Source organism: Equus caballus, chromosome 11, assembly GCF_041296265.1.
Source record: "Equus caballus isolate H_3958 breed thoroughbred chromosome 11, TB-T2T, whole genome shotgun sequence".
Lineage (NCBI taxonomy): Eukaryota > Metazoa > Chordata > Mammalia > Perissodactyla > Equidae > Equus > Equus caballus.
In genome coordinates, this window is record NC_091694.1 from 24,496,744 (window position 1) to 24,508,811 (window position 12,068).

Here is a 12,068-nt window from a genome sequence, read left to right on the forward strand (position 1 = left end):
AATTAAGGATGGTACAGAAGATTTTCTAATAAATAGCATGCAAAGATATACAACCCCTCTCTACCTCTGATTGACTAATATATCAATCCGATAAATATATTACACTAGCAACCAAAACACTGCATATCATTTTATCACCACCGTAATGACCACACGAACACCCTCAATACGCAGATACTAGAACTTTCGCATTACCATTAAAATTGTTGGCTAGTATAGAATTTAGAGAGAAACAAAGAATTACTTGAGGCAGTATGAAAAAACTTAATCTCATCTGCCAAGTCACTCACTTAAAAATCAACTATTTGCACTTAAAAATGGCCACTATTATTTCACTACTAATTATAGTGGAAGCTCAATAAATGTTTGACCTTTCAAAGAATGGGCTCTTGGTCACATTCCCAGTCTGGGAAAGACTTCTAAAAACACTTTGGCCACAGTGCAGCCCAAATATTATCTTGACTTTCTTCCAAAGTACTGCAAGTGCAACCACTTGTTTTCTTCTGCAAACTCTGTCCCCGATAACCAACACCTGATTATGTATCATGTACTTTGTTGTGGGGATGTCTAATCTTCTCTCTTCAACTAGATTATTTACTCACTAAGCAAAGGAGCCACATCTTATTCCTCTTTGTATCCTCCACACAGCCTCTAAACTCGTGATTGAATAAGGGCACTCAGTATAGGTATTCAATAACTAACTCTTCATGGGCAGTATATTAAAATCTATAACATGGACAAAAAGGCCAAAAACAGATAACTAATTAGTTCTATGTTAAATCAATTCAGGGATTTATTATATGTTATTCATAATTATAATTGTTAGCATTTAGGGAGCCCTTCGAAATTTTTTATATAAAGGGTACTGCTCCCAAATCATTCTGGGAAGAAGATAAGAACACACACAGGCCAGAGAGACACACGTGTCTGAAGAACTTAACTGAAACTTGCAAGAAATAGCTTAAGAACCACGATCAGGCCTCCTGCAAAGCTGTTTGGGTCTGCACTGCAAAGCATGCTGAGATCATGCAGGTGAGGGGAGGTATGCAGTGTGGGCCAAAGCAGGCCACCCCAGGGAGGCAGTCTTGGCTTCTGCACTGACTCTGTCTTGGAAGCAATAGGACCTAGGCACTTAGCCTCTTTAAAATTTAGTTTCCTCTTCAGTAAAACCGAGATAAGATTAGGTAATTATCAAGTCTCTTCCAGCTCTAAAATGCCATGATTTTATGTAAACACTTGGGTTAATTGGCAAGGAGTTTGTCCTAGTGAAAGAAGCATTATGGAAGATATCCAGCCATCAACACACGGGACAGTGCTCCACCGGGCACTGGACGGAAGGTTGGAGTTTAAACACGCGCCAACAGCCCAACATGCGGGGCTGAAGGATGAAAAATGGGTAGTTCATAGACAGATAATTGTTATTGTTTTTTTATTCTTCACAAAACATGTATAATCCTTGGTAATCATTTGTTTAAGTTATATAAATTACTGTCAACTTTGAAACCCAGTTTGTCATCTTCATCTGTGATTTATACCAGACTATATAAACGACATGATGTCTTAGATCTAATAAGACATTTATCTTCATGAAAGAGGCCACTGCGATCCTGAGTGACAGCTTACTTACCCTTATCACAGTTAACTCAACATCGAGGCCTTAATTTCCCCCAATGATCTGAAATCTGATTGATTCACCCGAAGCCAACAGAAACTTGTTCAGAAATCTGACATGCTTGTGAAAGCATGTGTTTTACGGTAGAATTCGTTCTTTGGTCCCCAAAACACAGACACGGAAACAAGTTTTGTGGTCTTCCATAGTATGCAGTCTAAACACACACACACAACTTCCATTAAGGTTGACAGGAGTCACGTGCCTTTATTAAAGAAAAACATACCTGTGCAAAACAACGATGAAAGTGACTGAAGAATACAAGGAAAATGAGATAAATGCTTGTTTGTAGGCATGTTTATAGATTTACATAGGGAGAGAGACTATGTTGAGTCACTTTCATTATCATAATATCATAAAATAAAAAGGAACTCAAAACTCTAAATATGTTCACATAGTTGATATAATTTTAAAAAATGCACATGGAGAGAGTAACGGGCTTGACCTCATCAGCTGTTTTTAGGCCGTTTCCTCTTTCTACCTATGAGGGCACCAGTGGCTGTGGCTGCAATAGGTTTCTAACATTCCAAGAGAAGCAGCCCTACAATATACGCATTTCACTCCAAAGTCTTCAGCAGGATTCACCTAAGACTCCCCTGAGCAGTAAATGTTTACTAAATACAATGTTTACCGCGAATCCCTGCATCGTTAATTCACATTCACCTCAGTCAACACCGTAAGAAGTGCAGGTTATTGATTCTGTGGGACAATATAAGTATACGCTAAAATCAGGACTTATACATTACACGCGGCAATGCTGGTCTCAAATTGGCTTGTGAACATTTTTTATTCTCCTTGAGAACAAAGTCTATGAGCGGGTGCCATGAGTAGACTTAGACGGCAAAAGCAGGTTAATAAGTGGAAGTTCTAGGAATAGGATTTCAGCTCAATAAGAGGAAATCTTTTTAAACAATGAGAGCTCTTTATAAGTGTCTAATAATATGACCTTGAAAGTGTAAAACAAAACATGGAGAAATGGGTAAATCTACAACGGTAATTGGAGATTTTAATACAATCCTTTCAGCAGATAAAAGAAAAGCTAGGATATAAAACATTCGAAGAATACTATTTACAAGTATAAAAATAGAGTGTATTCAATAAGTACTTCGAGAGCGCACATAGGCATAAACTGATCATTATTAGGCCACAAAAGAAGTCTCAATAAAGTGTAAAGAATCTAAATAATATGGCCTATGTTCTTTGACTATAATGTAATAAAATTAGAAGTTTACTAGAAGATTTAAAAATCCCTAGAAATGAAAACAAAACCAAAACAAAAATAAGGGGAAAAAAACACACAAAAATGCTTCTAAATGACATGTAGGTTAAAAAGGATGTCATAAAAGAAATTAGAAAGTTCTTGGAACGGAAGTATAAACTATTATGAAAGTACATATCAAATTTTGTAGAATACAGTTCAAATAGCATTTAGAGGATAAGTTTTAGCTTTGAATACATTTATTTTTTAGATGAACATTGTCTTCAGTGGAATAAAAGCAGTAAGGAGAATGAGAGGTTAAGCCCCTAAGAGTGGGTGTTTCAGAGGACAAGCATCCAGCCATTCAGAGCTCTTCAAAACGCAGCAGCTTTGGAATCTATTGGAATCCTACCCCACTCCCATGGATTGGATATGTCATCCTTGGCCAAGTCAATTAGTTTCTCTAAGCATCAATTTCTTTACCTGTAAAATGGGGATAACAGTATCTTCCTCTCTGAGCTGGTTTGAAAGTTAAATGAGATAATCCACAAAAAGCACTCAGCACAGAATAGTAAGTACCCAATAAACGGTTCCTGTTACTAGATGACTATCATTCCTTCCAAATTCCAGATTCCATGATTCTAACTTTGGTATAATGAAATTTAAGACAAACATGAATTCCAGCCACGAAAATCGAATCAGTAAATTAAACTTTCATTTTTATTTTGCAATACTAAAATAGTTTTGTTTAAAATATATTCTTCCTCCCATTAGGAAAGATATTAAAGTAATATCTTCTATCATTATTATAGAAATAAAATACACAATGATCAACAAAAGCTAGTCTATTGCTATTCATAATATTAAACCAAAACTGACTTTTATTTCAGAACGAAAATGAAAGCAGAGAAATATTTTTTAAAAGTGCTAAAAATAAAGCCATAAAAAACTGATTCTCTTTATTTTCAAAATATTCTATATGTTTTTCAATGTACCTTTTAGAAAAGGCATGGAGTTGAAAATGGCCACTACTGGTATTTTAACAGGTCTGCAATTTCTTTTTTTGTGTGAGGAAGATAGGCCCTGAGCTAATGTCTACTGCCAATCTTCCTCTTTTTGCTTGAGGAGGATTGTCGCAGAGCTAACATCTGTGCCCATCTTCCTCTATTGCAGTTTCTCTTAAATCAAGCAGCATATAATAAATTGATCAATAACAGGTTCTTCACTTATTCATTATTGTTCTTCTCCAAAGATGGTTACAGGTCTTTACTTTTCTAATTCTATTTTTCATTTTGCTGAAGAATAAGAACCTTTTCTAACCTTCAACATCCTGATGTAAAAAAAAACCTCTAAAAACATTCTTTCTCGTGTCTTCCCAGATATATCTGTCCAATATCCATTCATTCCCTTTTCTTTAATTAGAATGGAATAATACATAATAAGTAATACATTATTACAGATTTTAGGTTTTGTCTCTTATAAAATACATTATATTTTTTCTTTTTCTTCCAGAAGGAGTCACTATACCCTGTTTACAGAACAATCACTTTCCCCAACTCAGCTTTCAAAAATGTATGTACACAGGGTTTCTCCCCTATACTAACGATCCACCAATCCGCTGTATATTTTGGACAATAAAAAAATAATCAGATCTTGAGCTTCCCAGTTGGCTGATTTTTGTGTAATTTTTGTATTTTGTGTTTCATACTCAATTTTTTTCTTCAATAAGGTAGAAACTATGCCTCCCTAGGTTTAGAAATCTAAATGTTACTACTTGTTAGCAAGCTTTCATTCCCAGTGGTGGGGCTATGCTCCTGTTTGCAGGTGTCTCTCCATAGAGTACAGCCTGCCGTTATCAGATTGAAGGCATTTACAAAGGAAAAGGAAAAGGAGCTGTGATTAGGTAGCAACACGCTCCCCCTTTTATGCATGGTTTAGCCTGTAACCTTGGTTTTCATTTTTTGCTGTGCACCTGGCTATGTTTCTATATTCTCCTGGATCTCTTTGTAGTTTTCACAAAAGCATGACCCAAACACGCCACGCACCATGGTTATTGCTTCTCATCACTGCAGTTATGGGTGGGTGGGTCAGACTACATGTCCTTTTACAATTGTACATTTAGGACACTGCTCTGGCTTGAGGTGAAAGGCAACAAAACTGAAATATTTTAACAGTGACCTTTCATTTTCTAACAAAGATAAAATTCCAAAAGTCTAAAATAATGTCACTACAAAGAAAATTAAACGATACCTTTTCTTCCTAAAGGACTGCCTCAGCTATCCCACCAGCAAACGAAGACAACGCCTTTCTATTTATTCGATTGTCTACTTATTAATAGTGTTTTCCCAGTGAGATGGTAAGCTCCATGAGGGCAGGTACATGTCTGACTTTTTACTGCGTATTTATGTACAGCTTAGCCGCATGCCTTCCTATTACCTTGTAATCTCTAAATAAGTATTTATTAAAATAATGAAGTAAGGCATCAAGTGTTACTGTTCTCTATAATGGTAAAATCTAGTTAAACAGGATACAAAGTTTACTTAGGATTTTAACATCTTTATAACCTTCTCTTTAATTTCACAGAAAAGGTACATATCTTTATTTTTCAGGGGAAGGGAACAAATATTTATTGCGCCCAGTATGCGTCGGGCACTCAAGCACTGTGCTAGATTTGATGCTTTGCAGAAACTCATATTTAAACATTAACTCATCATCCTACAATCAAGATTTTAACACATAAACAAGTCTATTCCTACTTCTAACCATTGACTGTGCCACTTTGAGAATTCTTTTAACTTTTAGGGACAGAACTAAAAATAAAAATCTATTAAGTAAGAATTTAATACCACTAACATAGTTAACTCCTCTTTTACGGGGAACCACTATGGAACAAAGTTTCCACTTTGGAATTTTCCAGATAATAAGTTTACCTCTTTCGACGCTAATATTTTTTTAATTTCAACTATTTTTAATGAAAATATTTTTTAACATGCTATGTTTATCCAAATGCCTAGAATTCCAATCCATCTATTTTGGATAACTCAGATAAGGATATGGTAAGGATAGCAGAGTGGTTAAGAGCAGAGGTTCTAGAACCAGACTACGTAGTAGACATCTGGCACTACTACTTGGACTCTCTGCGTGATCTTAGGGTAACTTCCCTGGGTCTTGGTTTCCTTATCTAAAAATTGACGCTAATCCTATAGCTATCTCTTAGGGCTGTTCTGAGGATTAAATGACAATATATGCAAAGTGCATAGAACACAGATGCAAGGCACAATCGAAGGTGCTCAATAAACACTAGCTAAAAAGTTTTACTTTATATTAAGGTACTTAGCTCTCAGGGGAGAGTTCGGGCCATTTCTCTCTACAATACAATATAGCCACAGGATGCTATGCTTTTGGAGTTCCTATATACATTTTGTTTTATTTATATATATTTTTTTCTATATAGATTTTTTATTGTTTCCCTGTTTCTTCCTTCAATGTTATTTGTCAACTGATGCCCTTACAGTGCCCCTTCTTCTAGTCTGATGCTTCACTCTAACGTAATGAGTAGAAATTTGTAAGAGGAGGAATTCCTGGTGAAGGCCTCCGGGGCTTTCCCAAGAAGAAGATACATGAGCGTTAACTGGGGACTCAAGAACATCTATTTCCACTCACAGGTCTTTCTGGCTTACCTGTTGTGTTCTCACCTGTGTTTGGGAAAATTGGAAATACCAAATAAGTGACCTATGGATTAATGAAGTACTATTGTTCCAATTCTGTCAAGCATTAGATTAATCAAAAACAAACAAAAGGTTGGTTTTTTAATGTTTTGCACTGTTAATTTTCTATAATTATTAATCAGCTACCAATGTAATTCTTAAGCTTTCAATCCAAACAATGTTTTTAGTGTAATACCTGAACAGGTAACATTACGGGTGTTACTAATTGGGCTAGTATACAAAGCTCAAGAGACATAAAATGTTTCTGGGTGACTGAATCCATAGTTCTGATGTGGAGGTTACCAATTTAATGAAAGGGAGAAAATATGAATCACCAAAAGGGCTAAGTGGTAAGAATTATGGATCAATTAAAAAGAGAAGGGAATATAGGGATTATAAACTCTTGGAAAATGACAAAGTTGTAGGGAAATTTGGAAGAAAAATAAGTCAAAAGATTACAGACTAATACAGAGAAATAAGGAATAATTTACCAACTTTACTCCCAAACCCTAAGTGAATAATACTCTTCCCATTTAATATTAAGTTTAGTAGCATCTCTACCTTTTCCCCCTCATTGGAAGAGGGCAAGAGAGACTTTGATAAGATAACCGAGTGCATCAGTGATGATCAAATCTTCTGTTCAAGTGGCCAGATGCCGGAAGAGGCACAATGAACCCCCACCCTTGGGATATCCGAGCCAGAAACTGGCAGCTACCAGGCCAAAATTTTTATATTCATGTGTCTCAAAAATTCAATCCAAAATTTTTATATTCGTCTACCTCAAAAATGTATATTTTGCATTCCATTCTATTATATACCAATGGTTTTTAATATAAAAATGTTTATAACAATTGAGTTATTTAACTCCCCCCAATCCCAAATCTTCAAGTAAAATTGATGCTCCAGGAAGATTTCCATTGTGGTTCGTGTGCTTTTCCCTTGAACAACACCAATATGGTCAGAGGTATGTGAGAAGCATGGGTAAAAATGATATCTTATTATAATATGACAGGCTCAAAGGTTTCAACTAATCCACAATAAATCAATAATCCAATGATCACTAAATGAAAGTCGTAATTCTCATGAAACTCAGTGAAGCTAAAAAATCCAAAAGAATGGGGAAACCGGGCCCTGCAATCTTACAATGCCCTCTTAGCTTTTGAGCTACAGTTCTCATACAAAGATCAATAATGATGTCTTCCTGCTCCAGCACGGAATTAGTGTTTCCTTAAATACATTAACTTCAGAAGTATTGAATTATCCAGGGAGATCAGCACCACAATGAAACAAATATTTCTTTTTTGCAAACTAGTGATTACCAATACAGAGAGCCCTCTGAAGGATGCCTGATTCAAAATGACAAAGGCAAAGACACCAGGACAAAAAGTAACAAAGTATGGTGACCCAAAATCCAGAAAGAAGGTACTCACCCTCATCCTGATAATCTGACAAGAAAGGTGCATCCGATGTGAGAAAAGGACCATGAGTTCCACTGTGATTATCATCAGAGCTGTCCTGTCCAAGGTAATTTTCAGCTTGGTCTCCCCCTGAGGGACAAAAAAGAAAGAGGATAAGGTTATACTTTGGACATCTTTGTAAAGGTCTGTAGATTTCTTCTGGAATTCACAAAAGAGAAGAAGATATATCTTTTACTTGACGGACACGGCCACTATCTATTAACATATGAGAAACAGATAAACAAGTTCAAGAACCAACTTACCTGGATGGGAAGTTTTCCACTCAACTAACTCTCTAACTAGAATTCAGAAACTGTTGGCTTAGAGTCAGGAGACTTCTGGCCACTGGAGAGAAACTTCTCCATCACACTTAAAACGGAAACATAGCTATATAAATATGTATTCATATATACTACGTCTCCATTAATTACAACCTTCACCCCAATGCCTCTTTCTCTTTATATGTGCGAATGAAATAGAATACACAAAGGGTTAACCTTCTATACATAATATAACATAGCAAGGTCAATATTCTTTTCTTCTCTGAAAAGTAAAAGAATTAAAAATAGAGAGACCCTAGACTTTGCTAGATTCTATTCCAATTTAAATCACTACATGTTTTGCAATCATAAGAAAGCTCTCTCTTTATAATTCTAGTTTACGGCCTATGCAACCAACCTCTTAGGAATTCTAAAAGCCCTAAGGAGGTAATATTTGTTCTGTAAAATGGCTTTGATGAAAGGTAATGTATATACAATACTGAATTATGCAATTAAAACAATGCTAATCTCTTTTGGGTGTTTTCAACATACATTGGATGATATTTTGTAGAAGTGGCCCAGGCTATTACGACACTTTTAAAAGGTTGAGACAGAAGATGTTAGCTCATTCAGAAACCGGAAGAAAAGGCTCTGCATTGCAAATGGCTTTCTTTAAAATCCCCCAAACAGAGGGACAGTCTGCTGATAAAAGGACACCAACAGTTGCTCAGTGCATTTCACAAATATGAAAAGGGTATTTTCACCGAATTTAATATTATCTCAAACACTAATTTCCAAAGGAAATCGCCAATGCTAATCTCAGTAAACACTGTAGAGTTTTGGCCCTGGATTTCAACTAGGGAGCAGTGAAACCAAACAACCTACATAGAATCTGTATTGCCTCACTTTAAAGGTTTATTTCCTACAATTAAACTACAATGAGAGGGAGGGTATAAAATGATAAAAAGAGAATGGCTGTAGCCTTGACTTTCCATAAAATAGATGATCATATCTAGACTCTTTTACGAATGGTCAATGGTAGGTAGATGTCCATAACCGACTTGCACACTTGCAGATATAGGACTTTAGAAATAAACTGTGGAGTTTATTGCGGAGAAGAAAAGTAAAATTAAAAAGAAAACCTCACACAACAGTTGCTGTCCGGAGCCAGAAGAAATGCTCTCCTTCATTAGGTTACTGATGAGGGTACCGAGCTTACAGTTATGCTTAGGGGATCACTGTGAAATTTCCATTATGACTAGAAAAATTCTCAAACCCCAGCCTGAGGGTTAAAGTACTCAAATTTTACATCACTGCAAATCCACCGAAACTGTGTTATCAACACAATCTAAATGGACTGCCTGACAGGTGACCTGAAAGTGAGCTGTGAGGTTAAAGGAATTTTTAAATTTTGAGCCAAACCAAAATCCACTTAAAAAAAAAGAAGTCGGTTTGGGTTGCCAAGCAAAACTTAACATTTGTAGGATTTACTGAACAATTATTCATCAACTGTCACTCTAGACTCAAAGTTTTCTGTTTGCTTCAGAAATCTTACAAATCTACTCTTACCTATTCTAGCACTCCAGGCTATTTTCTTTTTTAATAAACAGATCAGGAGGGGCTGTTTTGTTGTTTTTTAATGAATTTTTATTCTGGAATAATTTTATATTTATTATAAGTACTAAAAAGACAGCACAGAGAATTCCTGGGCAGCCTTCATCCAGTTTCCCCCAGTGGCAACTTCTTACATAATTACAGTATATCTGTCAAAATCAAGAAATTAACATTGGTACATCTCTATTAATTAAACTATAGACTTTATTTGGATTTCATCAGTTTTTCCACTCATGTCCTTTTTCTGTTTCAGGATCCAATTCAATTGTATTTAGAGCTTCCATTTTTGAAGTCTCATCCAAAATACCTGCCTGGATTTGGCATTTTATTTACTAATTTCAGATGGAAAAGTCACTTCCACGTGATTCCTACCTTTTTTGACCATAGCTACCCAGGGTGGGCGTTTAATAGCCACCCCTGTGCCAAATATAAGACCACACCTCCATAAAATAGACAACAAGAAAGGTATATACCTCAAGGCAGCAAAAACAGAGCCTAGGTCAGTCGTAAAAATGGTTGTGGTGGGGGAAACATTTAAAATTATATTTTACACCCAAGCATAATTAGTTCCTGATGATGGAAATGTTGCTGCAAGTGTTTTTAGTGTCATATCAAGTGGCCCAACTCCCTTGGGCATACACAGAGAAAACATCTAACACTATATAAATAGACACTCCCGTGTAATTAAAATGATTACAACTACTCAAGATGCATGGGTGAAAAGTTTTATAGAAGAACCAGCAATTAATATGGTCATTTTGGATTTGTTTAAGTTTAGAACATCATTTTTCCTTAACATATAACTGCAAGTGACCTCCAGATTCATGTACAGCTCTGACAATCACAGTTCCAAGTAGCCACTACCGTAGTCCAGTGGGATCAGACATAAATGATCACAAACTATAGTGACAGACATTTCCACTCAGCAGCTCTGCAATTAGGGCTCAGAACTCCATCTGCTTAGAGTGGCTTTCTCACAAGCAAGACCCCTTGCCACTAGAGACGCACTTTCCCATTGTAACTCGCTCAGAATCAATATATTTCTATACAGATATATATTCTAACACACTATATCTCCATTAATCACATCCACTACTTCCAGTCCCTTCTCTTTGTATTTCTAAGCAAGATCTGGAGGAACTATTTCAAGGGTTCACCTGTTATTAGCTGGTAATTTGCTCCTCTATCCTAAGCGTCATAAGAATTGGGCGCTAGATACACTCCTTAGTATATTCAGTGGCAGGTTCTCCACTGAGTATCATGCTGAGGGGCCTATAAGGGGGATGATTTCTCTACTGTTCTTTCTTGAGAGTCAAACCCAATTTCATTCATGCACCATAGAATGATAAGTTGGGAGTTTCTGAGGGTTGGGACAGAAAAATAAAGTAGCTTTGTGTCAGGTGTAAGGTAATTATTTGCTAGGGTTTCTGTGCTATTTGTTTTTATTCCCTGTGTTTTCATTAACAGTTAATGAGTTTTTCCCCCTTAATTCTGAGACAATAGCTTGGCCACTAGAAGTCGGCTTTTTCTGCCATGGATTCAACCAGCTGTTGCTGCTCCATAAACTTTATGGAGAAGTGAATTAAACTGCTAAAAACTTTCATTTCCTAATTCAATTCCAAATAAAACGGGGGGAAAAATGAACCATGATGATGTTCCCCTTGTAACTATCTTGACTCACAGCAAACCCATCGGATGCTGAACTTGCAGGTACTATTTAGGGACAAAAACAGGCCGTAGTGACAATTTTACCAAAGAAATGAAAAAAGACAGAAAGCAGTTTAAGCATAAAAAATAGCACGAGAATAACAACAGATAAAACAAATATATGTTTGCTTGTTCACTATGTAAAGGCTGAATGGCTTTTTTATGCTGGTATAAAGTCATCGTCTTTGACTTCTCTTCTCATTAATTGAGAGCTATATTAGGAACACCATTCACATCTGCAACCAACTGTTTACACGGCATGGCTCAACACTTTCTAGGGCTTGCTATTACTTCACCAAGTGTCTTTGGCTAATATAAGGAAATTGAAATTAACATAAAATTGTACGCAATTTTTTGATTTTTGTTTCTATGGTTGCCGTTGGAAGGGAACACACGACTTCTGACACTATTTAATATTTAAAAACCCATGAGACGCACAGCTCCCACTTTAAACCA

General features: G+C 36.1%; 1 protein-coding gene across 3 annotated transcripts in view; it reads right to left on the reverse strand.

Annotated features, from left to right (window-relative positions):
• SKAP1 (src kinase associated phosphoprotein 1) overlaps positions 1-12,068 on the reverse strand; it is a 255,977-nt gene that overhangs the window by 176,764 nt on the left and 67,145 nt on the right. For all 3 annotated transcript variants that reach the window (XM_023652675.2, XM_070226231.1, XM_070226230.1), the window contains one exon: positions 8,005-8,121. In XM_023652675.2, coding sequence (XP_023508443.1) covers positions 8,005-8,121 — 117 coding nt within the window. The remainder of the gene's footprint in view (positions 1-8,004; positions 8,122-12,068) is intronic.